The sequence below is a fragment of the Grammomys surdaster genome, unplaced genomic scaffold (genome assembly GCF_004785775.1).
Source record: "Grammomys surdaster isolate TR1022 unplaced genomic scaffold, NIH_TR_1.0 193, whole genome shotgun sequence".
In the NCBI taxonomy this organism is placed as follows: domain Eukaryota; kingdom Metazoa; phylum Chordata; class Mammalia; order Rodentia; family Muridae; genus Grammomys; species Grammomys surdaster.
This window is the reverse complement of record NW_021604638.1, coordinates 2,559,469-2,576,157: the sequence shown is the minus strand read 5'-3', so window position 1 is coordinate 2,576,157 and position 16,689 is coordinate 2,559,469. Positions and strand designations below refer to the sequence as shown.

The window sequence follows — 16,689 nt, the reverse complement described above, 5'->3', positions numbered from 1 at the left end:
TCTCCTTTTAAAATAGGAGTTAAACCCTCTACTCCAAGAGCTGATTGGCTAGAGCTGGAGCGACGCTGTTCTGTGATTGGCTTACCGTAAACGCGACTATGGGAAGCTCGTTCCCTGCCGTAGCTGGGCGCAGGCGCACTGAGCTATCGGAGCCCGGAAGTGGTGCACCAACGGCCCGTCCGATCTGCGGCCGTTCTATCGCCCGCCGTACTCCCCAGTATCAGGCGTTTGCCGGTCACACACAGCCCTTTGGATTCAAGGCTGTCTCGGAGGTGATCAGCTCGGAGAAGGTGAATGAGCGTCTCGAACGTGCCAGTGAGTAAGATGGCGAAAAGGGCAAGCTTACGAGTGAGCCGGGGTTGCTCGGCACTCGGCTGCATGCCCTTTGCACGTGCGCACTGAGTGTGCTCTCAGAGCGATCGATCGGGCACGATTCGCGCCTCCATTTTTCTAGAAGAGAGCGGGAGACCGAGACCCTGATCAGCGGGTACGGGGTCCAGGGGGCGTAAGGAAACGGGCTAGTGCGGTTGGCTAGGGACTAGAGTGGATCACGTGAAGGACCGGGGCTAGCGGAGAGGATGGCGAGAGGCGGTTCGCCTCAAGTCCGTGTCCTAGAGTTGGCCGGCCTGGCCTGCACCCCGGGTCTCAAAGGGCCTCGGTCCCGGTGGGTCCCCACCTTCCGCCCTGAGCAGAAGTGGTCGCGCGGCTTCGCCCTGGGCCCCCTGCATTCCCAGGTGTTAGCTTCCGGGGGTCGGGCTCCTCCTGTCTCGTGCCTCGGCGTCCCCTCCGGGAAGAATATAAGTAATCTGTGCCCGATTGGAAGTTCAGTGGGGAGTTAAGAAAAGGTTCAACATCCATCCCCCCACCCCGTTTTCTTTAAATGCCGCGATACAGCCCCAGATGTTTCCTGGCAGGAGTGAAGAGATGGTAGGTCAGTGGTTAAGTTCTGGGCTCCGGAGTGTGCTCTTCCTCATCTTTTGGGGGGCTGCTGACTTGAGCTTGAACGGATTCTTGGAATTCATTTCACCCTCTATTGTGTCCCAATGTCTTATGCAAGGGTAGATTTGTGTACATTTCTGTCTAATGTACACGAGTATATTGAATAGCTTCTTTTAGTGATCGAATGCTAATTAGGTGTTTGGCAGCGTTATCTGGCAGTAGGAACTGTGCGGTGTTATTGTTAAGGACTCTGGTCAGTACGAAGCTGTGTGGTATTGCTTGTCTTTTTTTTTTAATACTGAGCCTGGGGTGTCTGTCAGCGAGCATTGTACGGATTGGCTGTATCTCCAGGCTACCTTCTTGCTTGATGTTCCCAAGCCCTATATAGTCAAACGTCTAACCACATACATACTTATCAAATTATCTACCCAGGTTGATTAAGAAATCATCATCTTCAGTTTTGTGTGCAGAGCTTAGATCCCTCCAAATAAAGATAAGAGCGTAATGTGTTTTTCGGATTTTTACATTTCTTATTTGTTTCGATGGTAATCATTTTTTGTTTGTGATAGAGTCACTAGTAGATTTACATTCCAGCTGGTGTAAATGGTCCAGGCATCCGACAAAACATACCTGTCTGCCTATTGCAGACTCCACTGTTAACAGAAGCGTCAGATGGATAGCAACAGAATGAAAGTTGTGAGTGGGTGGTTGAGCAGCGAATTGAAAATGGTCAGGGAGTCTCCTGTGTCCGTCAGTGACATTATTTGAATAGTTTCTTTGTGCACCGTTTTGATTAATCTCCAGTGACTTAGGTAACAGCTGAGGAACCTGAACCTAGAAAACCAATGTCACCATCCAAAGACAAAGCACCTACTCAAGCTGAGATTGGAGTGTGTGCTTACGCCCGGCCTAGAAGGTCTGTGCTTCCAGTGCCCGGGGCATGCCTCTCTGCCTTTCCCTCAGTGCCTGCTTTCTCTTGCAGCTGTCAGGGAAAGTGTCATCCTCTTTTGCAAAATGTACAGAACCAAAGTGGGTTTGAAGGACCGCCAGCAGCTCTACAAGCTGATCATTAGCCAGCTGCTGTACGACGGCTATATTAGCATCGCCAATGGCCTCATCAACGAGATCAAGCCCCAGTCGGTGTGCGCGCCCTCAGAGCAGCTCCTGCATCTCATCAAGCTAGGTAAGCTGTGGGGGTGGATTCCAGAACGACCAAGTACATGCTCGCCCGGGGCAGTTTTTGAGATTCTTTGTTGATATTTGCAGAATACAGTGGTGGGCACTGAGTAGGGTCCAGGGGATGAAGCTGCCTCTTGTGTATTTATACCCATCTGCCGGGCACTCCCTTCAAGTGCCAGCTCAGGACTCCTGGCACGCTGGCTCTCACATCCCTGTAAAGACAATTATCCTGTCTCCCCCATGCTCCTCTGCCTGGTTCCTCTGCCACAGTGCTTCGTTCCCTTCTTAACAGACACTGTCAGAAGCTTGCTTTGTCCTTTTCCTCAGTTCCACACAGTCTTCACCTTCCAACTCCATGCTCACCAGGTAGACCAGAAACTCTGTCGCTATAAGGATCGTGTGTTGGCCATTGATACCTGTTGAAATAAATAATGAATAAAGGGACCCAGCGGCAGCAAGTTCCTGCTACCCACCCCGAAGATTTACACACACACACACACACACACACACGCACAGCGCCTTTATATTTTGACATGCCTTCAGCAGCACAGCCGCTGGGTCACTTCCTTACTAAATTTATATTCTACCTTAGCTGTCCTGAACCTAGAGAGCTGCCCACTGGGCTACACTCTCCCGGCTCCTTCATGTGCCAGCTATGCCTTCCCATCCTCTACTCTTAGGCATGTCTCCTTTTCTTCCTCCTCTTCCTTCTCTTCCTCCTCCTCCCCCACCATCACCTTCTACTCCTGGCATGGTGGAGCTCCTCCTCCTTCTTCTCTCAGTCTGGAATCCTAAAAGTCCCACCTCTGTCCTACCCAGCCGTTGGCTGCCGATATCTTAGTCTTACGTTTGGACACTCATGTAAGCAGTTTTAGGAACCCAGATCAGCATTATGATGGGAACATGGGAAGCCAAACCCACTCTAGATACCTGCCCTACCCCCTCAGCCGTGGTTTGAATCCCCCAGCTGCATCCACACATTACTCCCAACGTTTATGAGAAGTTTGTTTTGTTTCAGTTTGTTTTCAGTCTGCTCCCTGCTTTCAGCAAGTGATCACCAACACATACACACAGTTCCAGGTCAGGACACATGCACATAGCGAGAGGTGTTTTAAGACGTTAATTCTAGATAGCCTTAAAAGTGTATAATGTAGGTCTGGAGAGATGGCTCAGCACTTACGAGCACTGGCTGCTGTTCCAGAGGTCCTGAGTTCAATTCCCAGTAACCACATGGTGGCTCACAGCTGTCTGTGATAGGGTCTGACACAGGACATATGCAAATAGAGCATGCATACACATTAAATAAATAAATGAATTTTTTAAAAATATATATGATGTTGAACCAATGTAATGTTGAAGACTTGTTCTGATGGGTTTTATTTTAAATTTTTAGACAATCAAGCAAGTTCCAAGTTATAGTTGAGGCCTGCTTCTGTTTTGAAAAGCAAGAATTTATGCATGGGAAGAGACCACAAAAGTTCTTCAAGTGTTTTGATTCTTCCTGTACCAATTACTGTTATTGTTTATGTGATATGTGAGGTTATGTTTAAATTCAACCCTTTGTTTGTTATGAGGGATGATTTTTATTATTTATTTATTTTATTTATTTTATTATTTTATTATTTTGTGTGTTTGGGATTTTCCCTGTATGTGTGTGTGCTATATTGGATGCACAGAAGGCCTGAAGAGGGCATCACATTCACTGGAACAAGAATTGCAGACAGTTTGTAAGCTACCATGTAGTTGCTGAGGCTCGAGCTATCTTCTTTGGAAGACCAACCAGTGCTCTTACCTGCTGAGCGTCTCCAGCCTCTGGGCTGGCTTTTGGTTGTTTGGTTGTTGGTTTGTTTGGTTTAGGTTTATTTTTTATTTTATGTGTATGTGTGTTTTGTCTGCATGTATGTGGATATGCCATATGAGTGCCTGATGCCCACAGAGGCTGGAAAAGGTCATCCAGTCTCCTAGAGAGTCACCATGTGGGAACTGAACCCAAGGGCACCAAGTACTCTTAACCACTGAGCCATCTTTCCAGCCTCTTTGTTTTGTTTTGGAGACAAGGTTTCACTATGTAGCCCTGGCTAGCCTGGAACTTAAATTATGTAGATCAGGCTGGCCTCTGCTCAGCCTGCCTCTGCCTCCCGTGAGTGTTGAGATTAAAGGCGAGCACTATCATGCCCAGCTTTTGGGTTGCTTGCTTGCTTGCTTGCTTGCTTGCTTGCAATAGGATTTCATGTCTCCCAGGCTGTCTTGAACTCAATATGTAAGTGGTGGATCTTAAACTCAGTATCCTCCTGCCTCAGACACCTAAATTCTGGGATCACAGGCTTCTGTCATAACACTCAACAAATGTACTGTTTATAAACTTTATTATACTTAAGCATGGCATTCTTTCAAAATATTTCACTAACGTTAGTAGTATAGCAACGCACATCAAATTTGCTAACCGATCACAGCCCTAAAGATTAGAATTCAGGGCTGAGGAATGGCTTGGTGAAAGGCCGTTTGCCTGGCACGCGTGAGGCCCTGGGTTGTCCTCGGCAGTACAGTGTTGAACACCGAGTATCGCCTCCCATTCTAAGCGGGAAGATGAGTGACATGCCGCTCCTGCTTTGGTTGTCTTTGTTGTCGTTAGAGCGAATGGCTGTGGAAGCAAGCGTGAAGAATCCCTTCTGTCCTCAGTGTGCGCCTCCCATAGACAGGATGGACCGGGCTCAGGATCCATCCAGCACTCGGCGGTCGGTGTTGCCGGATGTCATTTTCACTTCCGTTCCAGAACAGATCTCTGCATGTAACAGATTTTCTCAGGCTCTTCCCCTTGATCTCTTTAGGGATGGAGAACGATGACACCGCAGTGCAGTATGCCATTGGTCGCTCTGACACGGTTGCCCCTGGCACGGGGATTGACCTGGAGTTTGATGCAGATGTCCAAACAATGTCACCCGAGGCTTCCGAGTATGAAACCTGTTATGTCACTTCCCACAAAGGCCCATGCCGCGTGGCCACCTATAGCAGAGACGGGCAGTTAATAGCCACAGGATCTGCTGATGCTTCCATAAAGATACTGGACACAGAGAGAATGTTGGCCAAAAGTGCCATGCCAATCGAGGTACCATTCCCTCCTACCGTTGCTCCAGACAGCGCAGCTGTGTTGTCACCAGTCTGGTTTTCCCCGTGGGACTGTGGGCTCGGACCGCATGCCTCTGTGCCTTGAGCATCTATCATCTCTCCTTTTCTTGTTGGTCCAGGTCATGATGAATGAGACTGCGCAGCAGAATATGGAGAACCACCCGGTGATTCGAACTCTTTACGACCATGTGGATGAAGTCACATGTCTTGCTTTTCACCCAACAGAACAGATCCTAGCCTCAGGCTCAAGGGATTATACTCTAAAATTGTTTGATTATTCCAAACCGTCTGCAAAAAGAGCCTTCAAGTATATCCAGGTTAGATATATCAGGGGAGCACTGGACCTTTTAGATACAGTATTTCATGGCTATTTTCTTAGATTTGGGTATTTCATGACTTTTTTTCCAAGTGGTCTCAGTGATCAGCCTATAAAGGACATGCCCTGCATAGCGCTTAGATGAGACACCATCGGTGTGGGAGTCACTGGCTGTCCTTTGCCAAGCAAGACTGCAGATGAGCTGGGTTTGGTGGATCACACTGTAATCCTAACATTCAGCAGGACTGTCACAAGTTCAAGAATAACCTGCTGCATAGTCAGTTCCTTGCCAGCTTGAGCTATAGAGGGAGACCCTGTCTCAAAAGGGGGTTTGGGGAAGAGTGACTTCTATGGCACTGTGGGATCAAGCCTCAGGTCTGGGGAGAAAAAAACCAACCAAAACAGTGGAGTTGGGTGGGGAACAAAAGAAAGCCCTGTCTTCCCTAAAAGTGCCTTACAGCCACCGAAGTGCTCAGTAAAAGTAACCTAGGCCTAGGCATGGAAGCTTCTAGCTTCTAAACCGTCTAATCTAGGCCTAGAATTATTTCAGCCTCTGAGACATACTGCTGAATAAGCTCACCCTTTCTGGCTGGCTGGTTCAACTCAGCTGTTCTGGCTCAAGTCCTCTCCAAGTGGACTGATGCAACCTGGCCCTCTTAATTCCTCCTGAATTACTCTGCTTGGCCTTATACTAATTTTGGCAATCTGTTCTAATCTTCTGGCTCCTCACTCTGTCTTCACCTGTGTCTAGCTTGTTCCCTCTTCACTCTGTCTCTCCAAAACTCACCCCATAAAGCTGCCTCCTCTCTCTACACTGCACCCCGAGGAGCTTCCCTTCCTCTCTCTTCTCATGAGAGTTGAGCATATCTCATCTCTGATTCATTCTGTCAAATCTTTCAGTGATTCATCACTTTGCCATTAGAACTTTGGAACACGAGTGCTTCCTTCTACAAACTAACTTTACCGTCACTGTTTGAGATTAAAGGTGTGTGCTAAGGGTCTGTCTGTATTCCAGCCAGAGGATTACAGGCGTGTTCTAGAGGTGAGCCACACCACAACTGGAAACAGGTTTTTCCAGTAAATAACAGGATCTCGGGGTTCACACTGTGATCAGCTATCCTACGGAAGTGCCAGTTGGAAGTGTTGATCATCTGAGAAGAGCGACATGTGACCGCTGCTGACTCTGTTGTAGAAAGCCTTGTGTTTCAGAAGCAGCTGCTGGCCCTCGTCGTCTGAGTTTTCCTTAGAAATCCCTAGAGCAGATTACGGAAGCTTTCCTCTTTCCTTTCTGTGGCTGCGTGAGTGTGGCTGCTCTAGTGCCTTGGTAAGGGTCCATCCATCTGATTCCATCCCATGTTCATTCACAAGGGAGGTTCCTGTCTGCTTTTAGGAATATGTGACCAGTAACTAGTCCCAGAAAGCGCTTTTGCTTTCTGCCCCCTGCAGCTCAGTCAGGTGCAGGCGACTGACATTGTGCCTCTGTCCTCAGGAAGCTGAGATGTTGCGCTCCATCTCTTTCCATCCTTCTGGAGACTTCATCCTCGTTGGAACTCAGCATCCCACGCTTCGCCTCTATGACATCAACACCTTCCAGTGTTTTGTCTCTTGCAATCCCCAAGACCAGCATACCGACGCTATCTGTTCCGTTAACTATAACCCCAGTGCCAACATGTACGTCACTGGCAGCAAGGACGGCTGCATCAAGCTGTGGGACGGCGTCTCCAATCGCTGCATCACAACCTTCGAGAAAGCTCACGATGGGGCCGAAGTCTGCTCTGCCATTTTCTCCAAGAATTCCAAGTACATCCTCTCAAGTGGAAAAGACTCTGTAGCTAAACTCTGGGAAATCTCCACAGGGCGGACACTGGTGAGGTACACAGGTGGGTGAGAAGGTGGTGCTGGCATTTCTCAGGGATCACACTGCTTACGAATGAGAGGCACCGAAGGAAAGGGATTCAGAGAGGGCTTTGGCCCATCCCTAGGCCACTACAGGTAGCCCCAGAAGCAATCACCAGTGTCTGTAGACACTCAGACAAGAAGACAAGCTCAGTTCCCCATTAGTTCCTGTTAGTTTTTAATTTGTAGGGATTGTGCCCGGGCATTTTTTTTTTTTTTTTATTCATACAGTATCCTACCTGCATATATACCTACAGGCCAGAAAAGGGCACCAGATCTCATTACAGATGGTTGTGAGCCACCATGTGGTTGCTGGGAACTGAACTCAGGACCTCTGGAAGAGCAGCCAATGCTCTTAACCTCTGAGCCATCTCTCCAGCCCACCTGGGCTCTTTTTATGGTGATTCTGTTTGAATTTGCTCAATACAGTCCTCAGTTCAGGTCTGGGTACAGTGACTGCTGTCTGTTGCTGAGCTTAAATCTGTTCCACAGCAGCTAAGAGCTGTGCTGGATAGAAAGCCTCTGTGGTAGTTCCTGTGCCTTCCTCTTGTGAGGTATTTGCAGATCTCATTAAACATAGGACTCAGAGCTCACTGGAGACCAGTATTGTAAGGAGCTGAGTTAGTTAGCATCTTGGAGAGGGACATGGAAGAGCTGGTGACATCCAGGCCACTAGGGTGCAGCACAGTTCCTCTCTTTGGCACAAGCTAGTTGCCTAAAGGACCACTTCTGTTACTTTATATGATGTCATTTGGAAAACATCTCTTAGAACCAGGTGCTCCTTGCATGCAGAAGCGTTCAGAGCAAATGTGAAAGCTTTCAGTTTACAAGTGACAGCCCTCGATTCCCAGGGGACAGTGCACCCAGACAGACATGTTCCAAAGTGCTAACAGGAGCTTAGGAATATACACACACTTCGGAATATACACTCAACTCACCCGCAGAAGCCAGATCCACTGCAGAGCAGTGAGTAGCCCTGCCTTGCACCTATCACCACACGCAGCCTTTCAGATAACCACTCCTGGCAGCATCTCCTGAGCGCTTTCATCCTCAGCACCCTAGAGGGTAGACACTAGAGAGGTGAGAAAGGGCAGGCTTATAATAGGAGACGATATACCCAAGGTCATAGCTCCTCAGAAGTGCAAACCCCGCTAACTATGAAGGATGTGTCTCCTCTGTAGCCATGTTCCTCTTACAGATCTGTACTGCACGAATGCTCTCAGTGAAAGTAGCATGTGGCTTCTGGTTTCTGCAGTCCAAAATGGCCGTGCAGTGTATGGGTGTTTGGGAGGCCGTCCGTCAAATACAGCCTCATTCGTCATGAAATGCCCTTCACTGCTCTGTGCACTCTTGATGCAAACAGGAAACGTCTATTCATAGTCATGAGATGAAAAGCTTCCTTTGAAAGGTGGCTGTTCATATGGTGTATCCCAGTAAGTCTGAATGTTAGGAGTTTATCCTGGGGAGATAAAGGTCTGTACAAAGGATTTTACACAACAGTCTTCAGTGGCTACAAGCTTTATACCAGCAAGAAAATCAGTGATGGCAGACAGGGCCAAGCACTGGATTCGACCACTGTGGGAGAGAGGTGGTGTGTCACAAGTCCCTGTCTGCCTGCAAGTACACCAGAGTGAACAAACAGGCCTTGGGTGCTGGGCCTAGAGGAGACAGTGTTGGCACAGCACTAGAGTACTGTGGGGGTCTAAGGCTACCTCTTCATCCACAAGCTAACATGTTAATTTGTGTGGCAGGCGCAGGTCTGAGTGGACGGCAAGTGCACCGGACACAGGCTGTGTTCAACCACACCGAGGACTATATTTTGCTGCCGGATGAAAGGACCATCAGCCTGTGCTGCTGGGACTCTAGGACAGCTGAGCGCAGGAACCTGCTGTCCCTGGGCCACAACAACATTGTGCGCTGCATAGTTCACTCCCCCACCAACCCTGGCTTCATGACGTGCAGCGATGACTTCCGAGCTCGGTTCTGGTACCGGAGGTCCACCACTGACTGAGCTGGCCCCACTCCTCGGGTTCTTGTCTCAGGACTCTGCCCTCCTCCCTGTGTTCTGCCCCCGGCTGCAGAAGTGAGCAACTTGCACCATCTGTGGCGGGTGTGTAGCCGCCTGGCTCCTGCCTTGGATTTGTGTGTGGAAGTTCTTTTTTTACCTTGATGTAGAATCATGGTGAGAAAAGTTGGAAGCAGACCTGTGCAGTTGTCCTGATGCAGTGATTTCAGTGTGGTCTCCAGCAGCCTGGGGAGTGCAGGACTTGGCACGGCCTTCAACTCTCGTTCTGGGAGGAGGGACAGAATAAGGAAGTACTTCCTGGGCCTCAGGGTCACACTTGTCACCTCCTTCGCTGTCCCGCCCGCCCTCTCTGTATTTTCTTTCCAGATGCATTTTGGCACATGAGGAGGGCAACATCTCTGAGGACCTGGGTTCCTTTTGGAACCACCTTGCAGGGATCCCAGTCCCATCCTGAGGTGACATCGTCCTGGCAATAAAGCTCAGATCCAACCTCACTGTTCCTCCTTCTTCACGTCAATCAAGTGAAGGGTTTCTAGCCTCCTCGTCTTCCATCTCTCCAGCACCTCTCGGTACCAGCAGTGCTTGCTGTTAGGAACAGTGACTAGCCTGCAAGCCCAGTAGAGCAGGAGCATCAGGAGCCTAAGGTCTTAGGTAAATAGCAAGTTTGAGGCTAGCCTAGGCTAAATGAGCCCCATTCTCAGAAAAACAAAAACAAAAAAACAAACAAAAACAAAAAACAACCAAAGGGATGCCATAGCCCACACCTTATTCCCAGCTCTTGGGAGCCAGAGGTAGGTGGATCTCTGTGCGATCCTAGCCTGGTCTAAATAGTTCCAGGGCAGCCAGAGCTATATAGTGAAACCTTGTCTCAAAAAGGAGGTAATGATCTGATATATTCAGTTCACCCCACAAGAGCCTGCTGTCCCGAGCTGGGTGGGTCCCCAGCCGAAGGTACCTGGGGCCCCACACTCCTGGAAGGTTGCTGCAGCACTCCATCTGATGCATTTTTCTCTCCTGAAGTGTTTGGGAAGCTGGCAGTCTTCTCTCTGTGTTATGTCACATGTAGGCGACCCAGCCCCGTGTGACCCTCTTTCTAACAGTCTGCTTTCTGTTTCTCCTGAAGAATCCCTCAGGATCTGGGCAGAAGTACCTGAAAACAGTGTGAGGTCACCAGTTAAGCAGTAATTCCCAGGCCTCAGTAAGTCATTCCTGAGTTGTGAGAACATTGGCAAGAAAAGTCTGTTCCAACCTCACCACTGGGCATCACTGCCTTTGTGCTTGTAGTCCTAAAGAGCTGTGTTTCTGTCCGCAGGATGTGTTAACTAACACTTTTATTTTGTATTCTGACTTTCCAGTATTTGACCCTGGCCACCTGGGGGTGCTATAGGTTCTAAGAAGGACAAGGACAACCTGTTGTGTCTAGGCAAGCTTTGCACTTCCTTTGGCGTCCTTGTTGCTTTCTGGCTGTGACACTACAGAGCAGACTTGCCACCTCTGTTTCCACCCACACTCCCAGCACAAGGTGCCAGGTCACTCGGGAATTAAAGTCATGCCAGAGATTTAGTGCAGTCTCTGGGCTGGCCTTGGTGCCGGTACTTTCAGGGCTGACAGGTACAGAATGGAGATACTCTTTTTTTTCAGTTTCCAAAACAGTTTCCTCCTCCCCCTGTACCTTCCTCTCTCCTTTTAAAAGCCACATTAACCACATTGAGCTGGTGTACATGTCAAGAATATCACACAAACTCATTCTCTTCACAGAGCATCTCTCTAATTTGTACCACAACACCCTGGCATTTGAATGAAGAATTTATATATAGTCAGGATAACCTACGCCTTCTCTGTTGTTTTTTAAAGATGTGATTTCTAAAATAAATTTTTAAAAATATAACAGTGACATAAAGGTAGTTTTTGTCTTTGGAGATTGCTGTGAGCCTTCCTGCACTTGAACAGTGAGTCTTAAGCCATGGCTGTGGGTGATGCAGTTCACAGCGCGGCCTGCTTCACAGCTTAGCACATAGTCTAGAAATCGGAGCTGCGTTCCGACAGGCTCTTTACTATTCTGCTGAGTATAGATCCCTTTCTTTAGATTGAGTCAAGGAAATTGTTTTTGCCTTGCATCTTGGTATTCTTTAGATAAGCAACATGGGAGAGTCTGGTCTCAGCTCTAGCCCTGACTTGATAGGTAGTGAAGGTCGGCATTTGTGTGCTTGGGCTGTGCACCCCGTGGGTGCTCAAGGGCTGCAGCCCCAGTCTCGGGCCAGCGCGTGAGCAAGTGGAGTTGGTCTCTGAGCACTATGGTATGAACAGTTCAGGGGGAGGCATTTGCTCTCAGGGAGACCTGTGAAAGCAGGCTAAGGAAGCCTTCCCGAGGCCCTTGCAGTTCAATTGTGAGCAGAATCTCTACATGGTGGAGCTAGCAAAAAAGCAAGAGAATTTCAGAGAGAAACACAGAACGATTAGCACAGTGTCAGAGCCAACAGGGTTGTCACTTGGTATCAGATGACAGTTTCTGAGCAGAGCTAACACTGTGCCCCATAGAGTAAGAACTTTGATCAAGACCCAAAAGAGAAAATAGAGGAAAGAGTAAGATTACATTGTTTTGGTTCTGAGTCCCAGAAAGTAAGTATGACCCCTCTAACGCCATAAAAAGAAGTATGCAGAAATCTCCATGCTCTTGCGCTGGCTTGGGATGTTACAGGAAGGGCAGGACAGTTCCTGTGTACAAGCTGTACCTCAAACAGGAACAGGTTAACACTACCCAAAACACTGGGAGAGAACAAAGCCATCTCAGAGCAGGCAAGTGCCTTGCAGAAGCCAGCCCAGATCTCTATGACAGCATATCTGAACCCAGTCCTCTGTAACAGGGTACGTGAGGACACAGGCCATCATCAGACAGACCTGCAGAGTTAGAACTACCCCTGTAGAATGTATACATACATAGAGTATGTATTTACCAGTGGAGGCCAGAAGGCGTTGCTTCTCCTGGAATGTGGGCATTTATGAGCCACCAGCCATTGGTGCTGGGAGCATCAGTGCTCGACAGCTGAGCCATCTCTCCAGCCCCTTATTTTTGGTTTGGTTTTAGTTTTGTTGGTGTATGTGTTCATGTTCTTCCACTATGGGTTTTGAGAATCTAATTTAGGCCATCAGGCTTGTGCCACAGATGTCCTTCCTTGCCAAGCCATTTCTCCCTCCCAATCTCTCAGACAGACTGAAACAATACAATTGCAAAACTTCAAGGTCTTGATGTTCTGTATATGCTCTGTGTTCAGCCATCTTTATGGTCATGGTACTGAGTGCCCAGTGTTGAAATACTACCAAACTCAACAAACTTCACAGCTGAAGGTTGGCGCAGAAACTGTTGGCACAAGCAGTGGACACAGGAGACTGGCCGTCTTAGACGTGTTACACACTGTAGAAATGGAGCAAGCAAATGCACTAAGGCCAGGAAAGGAGACTGAGTCCAAAGTGTCATCATCTTTGTGATTATGGGCATGTGCCGTGATTCTGAGACCACACCGGACTAAGTACCAGGTTAACGGGAGGAGCAGTATGAGGCTGAGAAAGGCAGAAGAAATGTTCTTGGCACATCAAGAGCATTAAGAGCTTCACTACAAGATGGGTGTGGCTGGTAATGTGCCTGTAATCCCAGCACTTGGGAAGTAGAGGCAAGGCAATCTAAAGGAAGGTCATCCTCTAGTATATAGCAAGTTCAAGGCCAGCCTGGGCAAAATAAATACAAGAAAACTCCAAGGTCTCCCCTGCATGGTTCTTCACTCACTGTGTCAGCTTCAGGCCATCAGATGTTTTGAAAGCACCTAGTTTCCCAGAATAGCCTGTTGTTGCAATACTTGGGCTTCTGGTGAGCTTGCCTTAAGATGCAGGCAGGTTGCAGCAGAATGACCAAGGCGCCTTCTCAGTCTTTCCATTCATAAAGTCAGACAGGATCAAACCTGGACTGAGTGGTCACATGTGTTTGCAAATTACCAGCTTAACCTAGTAGGAGGTACCCCAAGCCACGTCTTGGTCAGCTCCCATTGGTCAGTGTCCAAATCAGTTTCGGTTTTTGGTCTAGGCTGAGTTCTCTAGAAGATATGACATATCAATTACAGCATCATAGTTGTTCCAGCAACTTGAGGTGCCTTTCAGTGTGGGAAAGGAATGTTGCCAGCTTGAGTTGTGGCGTCTTCCTCAACGTCAAACCCTACACCGTTATTTCACTATGACCTTCAAGTTTGTCCTTCTTGCTTTTTGGGGACAGGATCTTTTAAACCTCTGGTGAAGTTTTTACACAAGTATGTATCAAGAGGAACATAGTCCCCCTTTCCCTCCTGACCCTTCCTTTCTTCCCCTCCCTCTTCCTTTTCTCCCCTCTGTTCACTTAGGCAGTGTGTGTGTGTGTGTGTATGTGTGTGTGTATGTGTGTGTATGTGTGTGTATGTGTATATGTGTGTGTGTATATGTGTGTGTGTATGTGTATGTGTGTATGTGTGTGTATGTGTGTATATGTGTATGTGTGTGTATGTGTGTGTATGTGTGTGTATGTGTGTATGTGTGTGTGTGTATGTGTGTGTGTATGTGTGTATGTGTGTGTATATGTGTGTGTGTGTAAATGATTTCATAAGTCTTTCTAAAATTGAGGAGCCACAAATGAAAGAAAACACTCTTCTTTCTGAGCCTGTCTTCATTCACAATGTGATTATCTGTGAATCCATTTTCCTGCCAATGGCATAACTTCCTTCCTCATGATGACTGGGGGGAAAAAATCCCCCTGTGCACACACCACAGCTCCTTAGTCGTCCTCTGTTGTTGGGTGAGTTCCATGATGGAGTTATCGTGGACAGTGACATGCAAGTGCCTCTGACATGCTGACTTAGAGAAACTTTGGCCAGATACCCAGGAGTGTTAGCTGGGTCATTCGGAAGATCCATTTTTAGTTTTGAGAAGCCTTCATTTTGTCCTCAGTGGCTGGCCTAGTTAGCCTTCTCTCAGTGATACAGAAGGATTCCCTTTGTCCACATCTGCCTTAACATCTGTTGTCATTTGCTTTGGCTGCCGCCTTGACTGGGCCGAGATTGGATCTTGGTGTACCTTTGATTCACTTTCCTCTGATGGCTGGCTGGTAGAACTGGACATCTCCATGTTTATTGGACACTTGTGTTTCATCCTTTAAGAATTGTCTGTCCGGGGATGGAGAGATGGCTCAGTGGTTAAGGGCATGGACTGCTCTTCCAGAGGTCCTGAGTTCAATTCCCAGCAATCACAAGGTGGCTCACAACTGTCTGTAATGGGATCCGATGTCCTCTTCTGGTGTGTCTGACAGCTACAGTGTACTCATATAAATAAAATAAATCTTTTTTTTAAAAAGTACTTGTTGCTTTATTAATTAATTAATTAATTAGGGGCCTGGAGAGATGGCTCCATGGTTAGGAGCACTGCCTGTTCTTCCAGAGGAACTGGCTTTGCTTCCCAGCACCCACAAGGCTACTAACAAATGGTTGTAACTTCAGTTCCAGAGGATCCAGCACCCCCTTCTGGCATTTTTGGGCACTGCATATACATGGTGGACAGACATACCTACAGACAAAACATTCACACACACACACACACACAAAATCTTAAAGGTGAAATGATACTTGAATTAAATGTAACTAAAGAGAGATGAGTGGGTGGGTGGGATGGTGGGTGGGTGGAATGGTGGGTGGGTGGGTGGAGACGGTCTCATTCTGTAGCCCAGACTAGCCTGAACCCATTATGTGTTCCAAGCTGACCTCAAACCATGGCAAGCCTCCTTCGGGTTCCTAAGTGTTTGTATTACAGTTATGAACCACCATACCTGGCTCAGTTTCTTTATTCATTTAAAAAAAAAAGTCTAGGGCTAGAGAGATGGCTCAGCAGTTACCAGTGCTTACTGTTCTTTCAGAGGATCCAGGTTTGGGTCCTCAGAACCCACATGATGTCTCAAAACACCCAAACGTGTAAAATTAAAAAAATATAAATGTAAAAAGTCTCCAGGGCCAGTGAGGTGGCTCAGTGAATGAAGGCTCTTGCCACCAAGCCTGAGCACCTGAGAGAAACAGCTCCAACATGTTGTCCTGACCTTCACGTGCATACTATAGGACCTGTGGCAAGCTGTCACACACACACACACACACACACACACACACACACACACACACCAGCCTTGTGGTTTCTGTGCTGGAATAAAACACCATGCCCAAAAAGCAACTTGGGGAGGGAAGGGTTTATTTGGCTTACACTTCTATACCTCAAAGAAGTCAGGACAGGAACCTGGAGGCAGGAGCTGATACAGAGGCCATGGAGGAATGCTGCTTATTGGGTTGTTCTCCATGGCTTGCTCTGCTTTCTTATAGAACTCAGGATCACCAGTCCAGGGATGAAACCACCCACTATGGGCTAGACCCTTCTTCATCAGTCACTAATTAAGAAAATGCTTTACAGGGATAGAGAGATGGCTTCGTGGTTAAGAACACTAAATACTCTTTCAAATGACCCAGGTTCAATTCCCAGTACCCACATGGCAGCTCACAACTGTCTGTAGCTGCAGTTCCAGGGAATCTGACACTCCCACACATACAAGTAGATAGAACACCAGTGTACATAAAATACGGATAAATAAGTTTTTTTACAAGAAAGAAAATGCCTTACAACCAGATCGTTCTCAATTAAGGCTCCCTTTTAAATAACTCTGGTTTGTACATCAAGTTGACATAGGACTGCGTCACACACACTAAGTAAACTTATGTCTACTCTGCAATGCGGCCTAGCATATCTGCCAGGCAGACTCATCATCAGAGCATGTGATCTTTTCTGTGGTCCCAGGGATCAAACCCAGGGTCTTGCACAAACTAGGCTCATACTCTACCCATTAGCCACATCCCCAGTCCAGTTGTGACCAGTCTTGATTTACTCAAACATTCACATATTTCCTGAATGACTGAAGCAAGATCTCAGATGCAGACATTCATAGATAGATAGATAGATAGATAGATAGATAGATAGATAGATAGGTGTGTATATTTTATTATATATATAATGGATATGTGTGTGTGTGTGTGTGTGTGTATGCACACACACACATACATATATCAGATGAGGTCTTTCAGAAGCACAGTCAGCAGCACCATTACTTCTGAAAATGTGATGTCACATTAACTATCAAAGTTGTCACATCCAGTCAGTGTTC

General features: G+C 47.5%; 1 protein-coding gene across 2 annotated transcripts; it reads left to right on the top strand.

Moving 5' to 3' along the window:
- Window positions 1–167: 167 nt before the first annotated feature.
- On the top strand, window positions 168–9,976 carry Cstf1 (cleavage stimulation factor subunit 1). 2 transcript variants are annotated; one of them, XM_028769779.1, is made up of 6 exons: window positions 168–315; window positions 1,922–2,122; window positions 4,947–5,224; window positions 5,364–5,561; window positions 7,050–7,440; window positions 9,208–9,976. In XM_028769779.1, exons 2-6 carry the CDS (start codon window positions 1,954–1,956, stop codon window positions 9,465–9,467), a joined length of 1,296 nt encoding a protein of 431 aa, XP_028625612.1. In that variant the 5' UTR covers window positions 168–315; window positions 1,922–1,953; the 3' UTR covers window positions 9,468–9,976. The 2 variants fall into 2 exon arrangements, with proteins under 2 accessions (XP_028625612.1, XP_028625611.1); XM_028769778.1 differs by lacking the exon at window positions 168–315 and adding an exon at window positions 381–487.
- Window positions 9,977–16,689: the final 6,713 nt, after the last annotated feature.